A 13,164-nucleotide genomic window follows, 5' to 3' on the forward strand; every position below is an offset into this window, starting at 1 on the left:
TCTTGATGTTCCCATGCTACCTACAATAGCGGAGAGGCTTGTTTACATGAAGATTAGCACTGCATGACTATTTGGTCGGGGCCTCCCAGCCATATAGCTCCTTATCAGATCCCTTACGCGATTGCAACTTGCCTATGTCAGCTTTTGCTTCCTCTTCACCTCTATGACCTCCAGGCCCATCCTACCAGTCGCCTCCCTTAGATAAACTCCAACGACATCGAGATTCATTGGCGTTGAGCGGAACGCGTAAGGGTAGATGGATACCTTTTGCAGCGAGGTCAGCGTATCGAGGTGCAATCGCGGGCTGTCGCTCGTATGATGCTCGGCGCGCATCTCAATCTCTTCCACAAGCTCTCCCGTCATATCGATAGACTTGACCGCGTTGAGTTGCTCCGCAGTGAGACTACTAGTGAATTCGATGAGCGAGGTGTCAAGCTCGAATTGGAATGTGTTGAGCGCGAAATACATCATCGAGGCCTCGCTGTGGACTTGACGACATGTATATAGAAGCGCTAGCATTCTCCGTGTGTTTTCTCTAGGGACAAAGTTTCCGTGCTCATCCTCCAGAGCGGGTATATCGACGTATACGGGGAGGTGATAGTGCAGAACGAACTTGTAGATACGGTTTCGAAGCTCTGCTGGGAGTTGAAGGAGGGGCGAGTTCTCTTGGTTGAGTTGGGTGCTAGTATGGAGTTAGCTTTGATCGAGAAATGGCAAACGGAGAAAACTTACATGCGCTCGTAGTCCGACATATTGTTGGTGATACTCTCGGCGACTGCTAGCCTTGAGACTGATCGCTGGGCTGATTTATAAAGCCTTGAGTTCAGCGGGAAGGTATCCTCCACCTGTTGAGGCCTTCTGTACACTTATTGAGCGAGCGATCTCGAATGGTGAAGTCTACTAGTGCGTACCGCAACTGTACACTACAAGGTGAGAACTAGAGATAACGAGATCTTCAAGGAAACTTTACCGGTTCCTAGCGGTGAGAATTGGGATATAAATAGCGGGGGAGGGTACTGGAGGGTTTGACTCAGTGATCAAGAAGAAGTGCTCCGTGCACAGGCAAAACACCTATTCACTGAAATGGCATTCATCGATATAAGATAACATATTCACTAGCCTGGGAATAATGCGACTCAAGGAACTACTCTTCCTGGTCGACCCTTAGAACTTTCAGACGCGGTACGGAAGGACCATGCCTAGACTTTGTTCCCATGATCGAAAAGTATCTTCAGCAGGGGCTTGTCAGCGCCGCACTATCTACATTTTGATCAGAGTTCAAAGAACTAATTCTAGAATAGCAACGCGATTTAAAGTAGTAGGTACAGCGTCGAGATGCTCACATCAAGTCATAGTGATTTGAAATAGGCTCATCAAACTTTTGTTGTGCCTATACTAATGCTAGTATGAGATCGCACTCTGAAATCACTTTTTGACTCGTAACCCGCATCATAACCATGCAACCTGGACGTTCTCATCTTCCAATTGCGGTGATCTCCATATGCTCAGCCACGCACTTGTCATTCTGCTCCACGAACCTGGCCGTTGTGACACCCAGCGTCCATCCCATTGTTCCAACTCTCTAGGTCTGTCATATCGCCACGTGGTTACTTGATGCTGTTCAAGTCGATAGTTTTCTCTTCTTCTCTCTCAACGCCAACACGTTCGTTCCTCCTATTTTCTGGGCAATCCCATCGTCCATCTGCAAGGCCACCGTCTCCTCTTTTTCCTTCTCTTTCTTGACCTCTTCGGCAGCGAGACGATGCTGCAAGACCTGCACCTTGGCTTCAGATTGCTGCAACTCTATCGCCAGTCGCTCGCGAGCCCGCCGGTCAATTCTCCGTAGGACGTCCTTCATGGCAAAAGCACCGGGCCCCGTCGCTTTGAGCGCCTCCCTCCGCTCATCTATCGTGTAGTCGTCGAATCCCGGCATTGCGTGTCCATCATGGCTCGTCTTGAGTTTCTTCTTGATTGGCGGCGGCATGCCTGCAGGGTCAACGGGGCGAATCTTCCATTTCGGATCGAGTTTCCTCCACGCCTCTAGCTCTTCTTTTGTGATGTGCGGAGCCTGTTTCAAATTGCCCTGCTCGTCGTAGTTCCATGTGTAAACGGCAAAACGATGCGTGGGTTCCGGTGCGAGACGTTGGATGAGCTCGTCTCCTTCTTTGATCATTTGAGCCTGTGACCGGGCAGTACGAGCTCTTACAAAGGTCGCATGAGTTCGGGTTAGGCAGGCTCTATCATTGGCATGTGCCCACGTTAAGGGGTTTGTATGATCATGAAAGAAGTAGTCGTATTTGTCTTCGGCTAAGATGACCGTGTTGAGGTCCGGGAGCTCGGAGAAGTCGGGGATGTACTCCTCCGACTTTGTTGGAGGGGTCGACATGGTAGGCGCGGGGGCCGGATCGCCGGTAGGTGTTGTTAAGAATGGATCCATGGATCAGACTTGGCTTGGAGGTGAGAAGGGAGGATGGTTGATCAACGTGAAGTGTTGCTTGGGGGGAATTATATTCAGATTGGTAGTAAGAAGAGGAGTGGAGGATGTAGGAGTGTCGATGGCCGGCTTTTATACAAGCGACTAGCAGCCGTAGAAGGGCTCGGGTGAGAGTCGCGTGGGTGAGAGAGCGAACCTGGGGGGACTGTGGATCTAGCCTCCCCCACCTTCTCGCGCAAGTACATCGAACGCAAGAGCGGCATCAGGTGGCCCTTGTTAAAGCTATCCTCGTTGCCTGGTTAGGCATTGGGGTGAGCAAGTTGGCATACCAATACCCATGTCTCAATAAGCTTGGACGACTACTTCAAGGTCTGTGGTGCAACAAAGAGTTGAGTGTATGCCCAGGTATCGGATAGGATGTACGGTGACGATTGATCCATCGCCAGTGTATGTAAGTGTCTGATCTACCAGCATGTTCCACTCATTGGAGTTCTGTATGGCGTTGAGTACTTATATAATGAACATGCTGGTGTAGAAACTGCGGGCGCAACACACTGGAGTGGCTCTATCCATGATACTGCATGCCAATTACATAGATTTACAGCTTCATAGGGTATGCTTCAGACTATGAGCAGGTTGTTAAGCAGTCCAAGTGTGACTTCCTCATGAAGTGTAGCCGCGTGTATGCAGCAAACTACAATATGAAGTCTACGGTCACTCACAATCTTCCTTTCGCAACCTCTTCACTGTCATGCAGTCACTTGACATTCTTCTCCAGCCACTCTTCCCACTGCTCCGCCGTCCACGAACTGCTAATCTCATTGTTCACAACCCCATCAAACACAACCGTAGGAGTGACATGCACACCCGTCAGTCGATTCGCTTTCACCTGCACCTTAACATCATCTGTAACCCCGTTTCCTGAGTTCAGTGCCCCATCCTCGCCAGGCTTGTCGCTTATCTCCAACAGTCCATAAACCTTGCCTTCATCAACACCCACAGACCCGGCGATCTTGGCCAGTCGCTTGTACGTCGCGTTCCTCGTCTCGTTGACCAGGCTTACATCGAAGAAGTCTTTCTGCTCTGCAAACAGCTTCTGTGAAAAGTCCCAGAATTTGGAACTGTCGACCTTTTGTACGGCGTAGGCGGCTTCGTGGACGAGGGTGGAGGACGGGTGCCAGGGTTGGATTTGTTGCCGGAAGATGGTTACGACGCGGTCGGAGTATTTCTCGAGAAGTGTCTTGCGGAGAGGGGTCTCGTAGATTGTTTTGAACATCTTGGCCGAGAAGGGGCACACATAGTCGAGGTCTGGGATTTGACTGTTAGTCTGATGGAGGCCTTGGGATGGGTCGGGAAGTTGTAATCCAGCAGTCGAGGATGAAACACCTACAGATCTCGAGTGTGTGGATGGCCTTGGGCTGAATAGCACTGGAGGCAAGCTTTTGGCCAGCGAATTTGGGTGCGAGAGCCATGGCGATGATCTAAGGTTGTGCTGGAGGTCCGGTGAAGAGGTGGATGCTCAATTGATATAGAGCTGTGCTATATACTTGACGGAGATGAACAAATGGCGTGACAATCGGCAGCCTCGGAGTAGACAGAGATGGTACCAGACCACGGATGCTGACATATAAGGATGCCATCGGAGCTCTGGATATGACGAAAGCGGGGCCGGATGTCACGCATGCGAGGACACGGGCCGCTGGCAACCAGCTCTAGTTGCGCCGATCCGACGGCAAGAAATAAGCAGTTTACATCCAGATGTTCCTGTGTTTCTTCGTGACCTGATAACGCAGCTGTTGGATCGCACATGTTGTCTGGTTGAGGAGGAAGCGCGGTCAGAGGTAGCTCGCCCCTCCCCCACCGCGCTCCACCACAGCTGTCGCGCCAACCCCGCTCACTCCCGAGCCTCGAGCTTCATGCAACACCGCGTCATAAGCCGCGTCCAGTAGGCGCTATAACTTAGACATTCACAGTCCTTATCCACACATCACCGTAGTGATCGCCCATCATCCAGAGATGCCCGAACCTAGCTCAACAGACGACGACCTCCTTGCCCGCCTCAATGCGCTCAAGACATCCTCCGTCAGCCTAGAGACCAACTATAGCGCTTCGATAGCACCTACGAATCCTCCCAAACCCACCGATGACCTCGCCGCTCGCTTCGCACGTCTTGGTAGCGCGTCTCCCTCGGGCTCGCCACAGCCGTCGCGAACAACGTCCACGAACAATGCCGGCGCACCGGTCGCAGCACCAGGGGCACCGAGCTACCTGGAAGGGATAGCCCAAGGCGTAGGAGGCTCGAACGTAGAGTTTGACGAGGAAGATGAAAAGAGCCTAGAAGAGTTACTTGGTGAGCTAAACGGCGCCGTCGGCGATCAGAAGGATTGGGATGTGTCCAAGGAGGAACAACAAGATGTTGGAAAGCTGTTGAAAGACATGCGCAATATACTCCCGGAAGTGGTGAATAATAGGGCACAAGGGCAGCAGAGAGGGCGTACAAAATCTGAGCAGCCGTCGAAGGAGGAGCTGACGGACTGGGAGAGCATTGAAATCAATGTCGGAAGTGGAGAGGTCGGTAGAGCCAAGGAAGATACAGACAGTGGAGATGACGAAGACGAGGGTAGCAAGAAGAGAACCGAGGACGACGAGGCAGACGATGTGATTGCGAGAGTCATGGCAGAACTGGAAATTAGCAAGAAATACGATCCTCCTTCTCCTCCGTCAGAAGACGATAATTCAGAATCGGGAGACCAGAAGAATGCATCAACGGCAGATACAACAGACGGCGGCTTCACACTGCCTTCCGCACCGAATACCCTCCCCGAAGACGACTTTGCGAGCAGTCAAGCCATCGAAGATGCATTTACCGCACGCCTGGCCGCTCTAGCAGCACCTTCACCATCACATACAGATTCTCTTGGCCTGCCTTCCGCCCCATCGTTCGCACCCAGAAATAAGCCGCCGGTATCTACGAATCTGCAAAAGCAGGTTGATGAGGAGATTGATACATGGTGTATCATTTGTCAAGACGATGCGACACTGAAATGCCTGGGCTGTGACGGTGATTTGTATTGCCAGAATTGTTGGATGGAAGGGCACCGAGGGGAGTCTGCTGGGTTCGAGGAGAAGAGACATAAAGCCGTCTTGTATAGAAAGAAGAAGAAGCAACAAGCTGCAGCTTGAAAGAGTCAAATCGGACCCGCAACATTCTGTGCTTGTACGAAAGATCATGGCACCCAAGACACGCACGGGTGGCATTGCGTTAGTGTCTCAAAGTCGACAATGTGAAAACAGAAATACGCGACGGGATATGTCCAAAGATTCCTCGACAGTAACCCTCGCTCTTGGAGACACATGGAGCCTCTGGTCCGCGCCGAAGAAGAGTGGAAAGATTTTCTCGAGCAAAACGCGAAGAGCCCCTTATACACCCCGTGGGGATGGGCGAACGGGCCTCGCCTTTAAGAAGCTTCAGTCTCTCCGGCGCATGTATAGCGGAACCAGGAGCAGAGCACACGATAGTACAATACCTGAAAGCATGGAGCTGTATTGACTCAAATGTTCTGCCACTCGGTTTTCTCGGAGCTAGCAATGATAAGCTGTTCCGAATACACTTCAAGCCGGCCTATGGGAATAAACCTCGCGAAGACAAGACAACTAGCCGTTCTTGCTCGAATGAAGAGCCACGTTCCGAACCGATCAACGTCAATCGCATTCTGCAAAGAATACTCAGGGTAGGAGTATACATTATGTTAGTAATTGTCTAGTTGTTAAGGTTAAATAGTATGTATACTGCAAGCTACAACTTGATGCACTACCATCTAAGCACTTCTTGGATTCACTGGCGATTGGAAGAAGCGACGCTGTCTGACCGCACCTTCCAGGTTCGTTCTCCAGGGCTCTCCCCTCTACTCAAACAACGCTAGCGGATGTTGGTCTGTGCCACCACCTCCGTCAGTCAGAATCAATGCATTGACCACATCTCCTCGACCACACTATCTCTGTTAGGAGACCTCGAATTGCTCAACACCTTTACCGATTCCCCCAATCTCCTCGCTACTACGAAGGAAACTCAAAACCTCGTAATGGCGGAGCCTGGGAGTCGCGGCTCTGACGTGTAACACAACACTGTCTTGTCTGTCTATCTGCCAGCTAACCGATCCTTCCAGTACTTCGCGCAACGCCAACTCGTCACCCCTTCTGCGTCTTCCAGCTGAGCTACGGAACCAAATCTACGGGTGCGGAGATCCCTACTCATAACAATACAAACGACCTGTGCTAACATCTTGTGCCTTCATTAGATACGTACTAAGCGGCCGTGTCTACAAGATCCAGGGCGACGGTCGTGTCAACGGAAATCCGCTCAGTCTACTACTCACTTGCATTCAAACCTATCATGAGACTGCCAAGTTACCAAATCTCGGACTGAATCTCTGGTCATTCAACTCTCTCCTCGAGTTTCAGTTGTTCAAAATGCGGCTCTCCTCCTCACAGCTCGATGAAATCCAAACTGTACAGCTCAACGCATGGGAATACACTCTGCCGTGGTACTTGAGTGGGCAGCCGGAAATCATTTGCGAGTCTTTTTATCTGGGCGGGCTGCGCGGATTACGAACTGTTTTTGTTGAAAAGCCACGGATATCAAATGAAGATCAAGCACAAAGATTTTGGCAGTCTACGGAGCTTCGAGCGCTTTTGGGAACACTCAGGCTTTATTTGACCGGTGCGACTATTACCGTGGTGTCGTAGCTATGGCTGTCCAGTGCTGAATGAGGCAAACTATAGCTGTCGATGATGGGGATGGGAAGAAGAAGCAGGATGTATTTGGGTGGCTGAGTTAACATGTTCGGATATTGTCGTAGACTGATCTCGTTGCACACGTCCAGATGATGCGATCTCAAGGCGCGGACACTTGCTCGTTACTTCAGCGTGACTTCCGGACTTACAGCTCGGGAAACACCGTGAGCGGCAGCTGGGGCAGGTGAGCGAGCGGCCTACTTGAGGCTAGCGTAATAGACCCTGGCCTTCTCTCTTAGTAGTCCTGGTCGTGTGAATTACCTTTTGCTTCCCACGTCTTTCCCCGTGCTATACTACTTCGACAATCTGAGTAGCCAACAATGACGGATATGGAACGCACGACCGACACACGCTTGCTCATGTAAGTTTCGAAACACTGCACCGCAGGTGTGTAAGAGCCATTCACTATGCCAAGCTAACATCAACAGATACATGCGCAACACTGCCGAGTCCCCACTTTTGCGCCTACCCGGAGAAATCAGAAACCACATCTACGAACACCTCCTCGGCCAACGCACGTACGCCCTTTCGGTATATTCCTTCAAAGCCACATACACGCATCGAAATGACCTCGCTCTCCTGCGCGTCTGCCGCAAGGTCTACGACGAAGCAAAGCTCCTTCCCTTTTCGCTCAACACATTCTGCTTCCCCCATTTTCTCAAGTCATACCACACCCTCATGCTGGGGCTTGATGCAACGGAACGTCAGATCATCTGCACGGTTCGCATAACGTTCTATTTAAGAGAAGCTGAGAGCCTCGTTGCGGATCTGCATGAGTGCAGGCTTGACTCATTGTCGCAAGTTTTCTCAGCAGTGCGGTCTGTACATCTGCATGTGGGCTGCGGGGATTTCGACCCGACGAGATTGGAACAGGCAGTGATGAGTATTGGAAAGCGGGTACAGAGCGGTCTGGACGAGGGTGTTGACCTGGAAATCACTCGTGCTAAATATTGATTAGAGTACCGTGGTGGGAAGCATCATCGGTCATGCTCAGGATCACGTTATCCAGGAATCGCAAAGAAGGGTTCTTATTACGTCATAACGCCGTCTTGATACTGACTATGCATTGGAGTCAGATGGTAACCAAAGGCTACCCAAAGTCCGTCTTCACAGCTTTCGGGACTGGAATGTTTGCTGTAGCGCAAGGGGCATGGGTGTTAGCTTCCACGCATGCTGACAATTGACTGATTCCAACAAGAGGCCCAAGTTCCGAAGCACAGCCATATCCATACTGCGTAACCTAAACTACTGAACACCCCCACCTTCATTTCACGGCATGCCTGACCACACCCTCAGCGACCCATTTCCCCTCAAACTTCTCTTCCAGCACCCTCAGCTTACTGAAGAAAACATCGTCATCCACGTACGCCCCCTTCAGCCACCGCTCACCCTTTGTAGCATCGAAAGCCTTCCTAGCATGCAACACCCGCCTGTTATCGAAGATGACACACTCCCCCTCATTCAACCTATACTCATACAGATTCTCCTCCGCACTGAGCAACTTCTCGTATGCATGCGAGGCAGCAATAAAGGAGCGAAGCGACGTGGAACTGCCGCTGCCGATACGCGCTTCGAAGGGACCCTGGAAAGGCGGGGACCAGTTTATGCGGCGGATGGCGAGGTTGGCGGGGTCGCTGTAATTAGGATAGGCGAATGTCTCGATCACCGGACGGGTGAAGTGGTAATGGTAGGTCGGGTGGTGGTAGTGGTATGTTACGGGGAAGGTACATAGCGTTCTGAAGTGGCCCTCGGATTGCCGCCGGAGTTGGTGTGCTGCGGCGAAGGAATCAGAGAAGAAGGATTCACCACCTGGTGTGCGGGCTCGGAGAGAGTGCAAGAGTTGCAGATGCGGGGGGTTGGATGTGTATAGCAAGTCCATGTGGAGACCGAGGTAGTCGGGCGTGTAGGCTATGTTTTCGGCTTTGGGTTTTGAGCGGACGTCCCACGTTCGGCCGTAGAAAGTATCTTTGAGAGTACCGATACGGGAGGCGAGCGCTACGACGGCTTCCTCAGATTCGGGTACGTTTTTGATGAAGAGGAGGCCGTAGCGGTTCAAATGGGTGAGGGCTTCGAAGAGGGTTTCGTCTTTGGACATGTAGGTGTCGTAGTCGAGCCATTTGTTGTCTTTTACGATCCTGTTCTTGTCCCAGAACACTCTGTCATCGTGTCGCACTCCGCCACGCAGCTCAATCTCTGTGTTGAATGCGCGGCGTAGCCAGTCGATCGAATGTCGTGTGCGGTGCTCCGGACCGAAGCCTTTGACGTCTGTCTTCCATTGAAGCTCGATAGAGACTCCTTTCTCTTCATCAACCACTGTCTTGCAGCTACCCTCTAAATCTTCTGGTATGTCCGAGGTCTGGAAGCGCTTGTTCTTGCTGTCAGGGTCCATACATTGGGTACACGTGCAGCTGTCACGAAGGAACGCAGCGTCGAAGATCTTGGGCTCTCCATCGATGTTCACCGCGATTCTCTTCGCTGGGCTACCGTCAAGCTGGCCAATGTTGGATTCATCATGAACGAGAAGTTCCTGCTCTTTCGTTTGTCTCAGCTCTTGTTCCTGTTGCTGTTGCAGCTGTTCCTGGCGTTTGGTTGGCCGAAAAGGGCCATGTGTAGCGGGGCTCCAATCAGCATGCTCGGCCGGCTTAGGTGATCGCCAGAACGAGTTGAAGAAGAAACGCCGTCTCTGAACAGCAATAGCAATCCTGCGAGAAGTGGTGACTTGCGATCTCAGACTCCGTAGCGGTATTCTGGTGGTGATGGTGAAAGACATGGTCGGCCGCAGCTGTTGGCAGTGACGGGACACGGCGGGGTTCCTTGCTTTTCAACGTCAGGGAGCGAGCGTGGTGGAAACAATCAACCCGTAAACCGAGGTCTCTACTACCCTTTGCCCGGCACGTTTGCAATTACAGGTGTCCTACCGAGCATCGGCGGTGGGTAGCTAATTACGCGCGGACACATAGCACGTGTCTCAATCGACGCGCTGGGCGCATGTCTGAGGGTGTCGCACAGCTGAAGCATGAGGTAGGAGCTTGTCTATCTTCACCGTTTACCGACACGATATGCTGGCAGAGGCAGGGCTAATATGGCTGATAGGGCTCCCAGCGACAAGTTGTCGTCGCAGGTGCGGCGGCAGGCCTGGTGTCGCGGTATGTTCAATCTCCCTTGTTCGCGCACATGGCTGACATTGCGACAGCTTCGTGATAGCTCCCCTCGACGTCATAAAGATCCGCCTGCAACTCCAAATCCACTCGCTCTCCGACCCGTTCAGCGTTCGCAACGTTCAAGGGCCCGTCTACAAAGGAACATTGGGCACCCTCAAACAGATTCTTCGCGAAGAGGGTGTTACGGGGCTATGGAAGGGCAACATACCGGCGGAGCTCATGTACTTGACGTACGGTAGCGCCCAGTTCTCTGCCTACACGTACATATCGCATTGGCTAGAGACCATTCCGCCGCCATATACGCTTCCCAGCTCAGTCGCAAACTTCCTCAGTGGAGCCAGCGCGGGTGCCGCTGCGACGACAGCGACATACCCGCTCGATCTTCTTCGCACGCGGTTCGCTGCGCAAGGCAAAGATCGCGTCTATACCTCCATCATCGCGTCTGTCAAGCACATCGCGCAGCATGAAGGACCCAGGGGCTTCTTTCGCGGCCTCGGCGCAGGCGTGAGCCAGATTGTGCCGTACATGGGCCTCTTCTTCGCCAGCTACGAAAGCTTGAAGCCCATAACCGCCTCTTCTCCCGTACCACTGCCACTCGGGAGCTCGGATGCCGTCGCCGGTGTCATCGCGAGCGTTCTCTCAAAAACCGCCGTCTACCCGCTCGATACCACGCGCAAGCGACTACAAGTCCAAGGGCCGATGCGCGAGCGATACGTTCATCGGAACATACCGACATATACCGGCGTCATCAGTACCATTACGCATATATGGAAGCACGAAGGCAGACGGGGAATGTACCGTGGGTTGACGGTCAGTCTTCTGAAAGCTGCGCCAGCCAGCGCTGTTACAATGTGGACATACGAGCGGGCCATGGGCCTCATGCTCGCTTTTGACGAAAAGCACAAAGACGATTGAACATGAGCATTCTAATATGCATGGGTCGGCGTTGAGATACCAAGTACCCCTTCTTCATAGACTCTATTTCTCAAATGAAGATACATTACAACCCAGCCTCTTCGCGCGACTAGGTCAGATTCCCAAACTCTCCCTCTCTGCCCGTCCAAGTTACCTTCATCATCGGCTGCTCCAGGAAATCCTCGACACCCCTCTTCGTCGTCACTTCGCCCCACCCTCTCCGTCGCAACGTCTGCTGCAGTATGAAGGCCAGATCTACGTTGTTTACAGCTATCCCCAACGTCTCGCCTTTGGATCCTGGTATCACGAACTCTAGATATAGTCGTGGGGCGTCGCGGGCGGTCATGTAGAATGGTGTCCACAACGGTCCTGGTGGTGGACGCTCAAGTAGCTGTGGGCGAGCGTGAGAGACATTCCTAGCGACGGATGGATCATGAAGAGGTGGCGATGTATTGGCCTCAAAGCTTGACTGGTCGATACGCCTAGTATCGAAGTCGGGATATACGTTGCGTACATCTTCTTCCAACTTGGCGAGTTCTTCTTGCATCTTGATGTTTTGGTTGCTGAGTAGCCAGTTCTTGTGGTTTAGTTCTTCGACCTTTTCTTGGTTTTCACGGGCGAGAGCCTCGAGAGCTGCTAGACGCGCGTCTGTGGACATTACAATTTAGAACGTTCTGACGAGCCAGGGATGTATGTTAGAGAAATGACGGGAATTATAGCGATACAGGTTTTGGATCATGCATGTCGGATCTATTTATCACCTACGATAGTATAAGGGATTCAAGAAGTCAGAGTAGGGATTTGAACTACTGGTACGTGATTCATGGGAGGATTTAGTCTATGTCCGATCCCCCAAGTCACAAATTAGGATCGTAGCGTGAAGTCGAGTTACGCGGGTTGGAATGTGCTCTTCAGGGAAGGACTAGCAAACGATGCTGGAGACGATTTGATATATAAGCCCCCCGAGGACGTCTGTTGCTGACGCATCAACAACGACTCCACAAAACGCTACGTAGCTGACCCCAACCTAGGCAGTCTCTTGCTATTACTCCGGATGCTGACTGTGTTATAGTAAACCGCAACGCACACATACATTTTCCCAGTCACATCAAGCCTACCTCCAGCAACGAGACCGCATTGAACCCAACAACGAAGTACACTTGAGTCAACAAGAATCCGAAGCGATAATCCCCAGCATGTCAAATCAAGGCTGGATCTGTAAGGACTGCGGGGCTGTGAATTACCATAATGAATGGCATTGCGAGGAATGCACTCAAGTCTGAGAACTACCTAGGTACTGTTAAGAGAAGCAGATGTTGGAACGTCTTACGCAGTTGCAATTGACAGAAACAAAGATCTTCCACATTCAGTTCTGCAGAGTGATTAAAGTGAGAAATAGCATGAAACTCAGATATTCGGCTTCGTACCGCGCTATGCCGTATCACTACATTTTCAAACTTGGAAAGATGTGATTGAGGAGAGCAGGAAGAGAACGTTCGTCCCGATCACCATTATAAAACTGCCGATCTATCCCTCGCTGACATTACTGAGCACAGAGACGGCCACTGCAATCGATGCAGCATATGCATAAGCTAACCACTATGGGAAGCAAGGCAATATGTGGGTATGCCAAGAATCACCTGACAACCACTTCACACAACCTGGGAACTTGGCAACCCATCGTTTCCGACTATCCAAACCCCGGACGTACATAACCAAAACTACTCACGAAAAAACCCTCAGGCTCCAGCGCAATGTCCAAAAGAATGCGGCGATGCGGCTCTCACGGCATCGACCCCCGCTAGCCTACCCTTTTGGAACCCGTGCCGCACCTAAGTAGGTCCTTGCCCCTGGCGAGCT

General features: G+C 51.8%; 8 protein-coding genes across 8 annotated transcripts; 3 read left to right on the top strand and 5 right to left on the bottom strand.

Annotated features, from left to right (window-relative positions):
* Positions 1 to 132: 132 nt before the first annotated feature.
* J4E86_008096 (uncharacterized protein) lies at positions 133 to 752 on the bottom strand (the record flags this gene model as incomplete). The annotated part of the gene is made up of 2 exons (XM_051448610.1): positions 133 to 682; positions 733 to 752. The coding sequence occupies 2 exons, from the start codon at positions 750 to 752 to the stop codon at positions 133 to 135; spliced, it is 570 nt and encodes a 189-aa protein (XP_051300206.1).
* An 869-nt stretch (positions 753 to 1,621) lies between these two features.
* On the bottom strand, positions 1,622 to 2,386 carry J4E86_008097 (uncharacterized protein; the record flags this gene model as incomplete). Its single annotated transcript, XM_051448611.1, has 1 exon — positions 1,622 to 2,386. The coding sequence occupies one exon, from the start codon at positions 2,384 to 2,386 to the stop codon at positions 1,622 to 1,624; it is 765 nt and encodes a 254-aa protein (XP_051300207.1).
* An 805-nt stretch (positions 2,387 to 3,191) lies between these two features.
* J4E86_008098 (uncharacterized protein) lies at positions 3,192 to 3,906 on the bottom strand (the record flags this gene model as incomplete). Its single annotated transcript, XM_051448612.1, has 2 exons — positions 3,192 to 3,742; positions 3,825 to 3,906. The coding sequence occupies 2 exons, from the start codon at positions 3,904 to 3,906 to the stop codon at positions 3,192 to 3,194; spliced, it is 633 nt and encodes a 210-aa protein (XP_051300208.1).
* A 544-nt stretch (positions 3,907 to 4,450) lies between these two features.
* J4E86_008099 (uncharacterized protein) lies at positions 4,451 to 5,617 on the top strand (the record flags this gene model as incomplete). Its single annotated transcript, XM_051448613.1, has 2 exons — positions 4,451 to 4,894; positions 4,946 to 5,617. 2 exons carry the CDS (start codon positions 4,451 to 4,453, stop codon positions 5,615 to 5,617), a joined length of 1,116 nt encoding a protein of 371 aa, XP_051300209.1.
* Positions 5,618 to 7,548: 1,931 nt separating this feature from the next.
* Positions 7,549 to 8,182, top strand: J4E86_008100 (uncharacterized protein; the record flags this gene model as incomplete). Its single annotated transcript, XM_051448614.1, has 2 exons — positions 7,549 to 7,589; positions 7,657 to 8,182. 2 exons carry the CDS (start codon positions 7,549 to 7,551, stop codon positions 8,180 to 8,182), a joined length of 567 nt encoding a protein of 188 aa, XP_051300210.1.
* Positions 8,183 to 8,492: 310 nt separating this feature from the next.
* Positions 8,493 to 9,998, bottom strand: J4E86_008101 (uncharacterized protein; the record flags this gene model as incomplete). Its single annotated transcript, XM_051448615.1, has 1 exon — positions 8,493 to 9,998. One exon carries the CDS (start codon positions 9,996 to 9,998, stop codon positions 8,493 to 8,495), a length of 1,506 nt encoding a protein of 501 aa, XP_051300211.1.
* A 218-nt stretch (positions 9,999 to 10,216) lies between these two features.
* Positions 10,217 to 11,304, top strand: TPC1 (mitochondrial thiamine pyrophosphate transporter; the record flags this gene model as incomplete). Its single annotated transcript, XM_051448616.1, has 3 exons — positions 10,217 to 10,249; positions 10,322 to 10,374; positions 10,422 to 11,304. The coding sequence occupies 3 exons, from the start codon at positions 10,217 to 10,219 to the stop codon at positions 11,302 to 11,304; spliced, it is 969 nt and encodes a 322-aa protein (XP_051300212.1).
* A 109-nt stretch (positions 11,305 to 11,413) lies between these two features.
* Positions 11,414 to 11,962, bottom strand: J4E86_008103 (uncharacterized protein; the record flags this gene model as incomplete). The annotated part of the gene is made up of 1 exon (XM_051448617.1): positions 11,414 to 11,962. The coding sequence occupies one exon, from the start codon at positions 11,960 to 11,962 to the stop codon at positions 11,414 to 11,416; it is 549 nt and encodes a 182-aa protein (XP_051300213.1).
* Between the last annotated feature and the right edge of the window lie 1,202 nt (positions 11,963 to 13,164).

This window comes from Alternaria arbusti (genome assembly GCF_024043155.1).
Source record: "Alternaria arbusti strain BMP 1465 chromosome Unknown scaffold_12, whole genome shotgun sequence".
In the NCBI taxonomy this organism is placed as follows: Eukaryota; Fungi; Ascomycota; class Dothideomycetes; order Pleosporales; family Pleosporaceae; genus Alternaria; species Alternaria arbusti.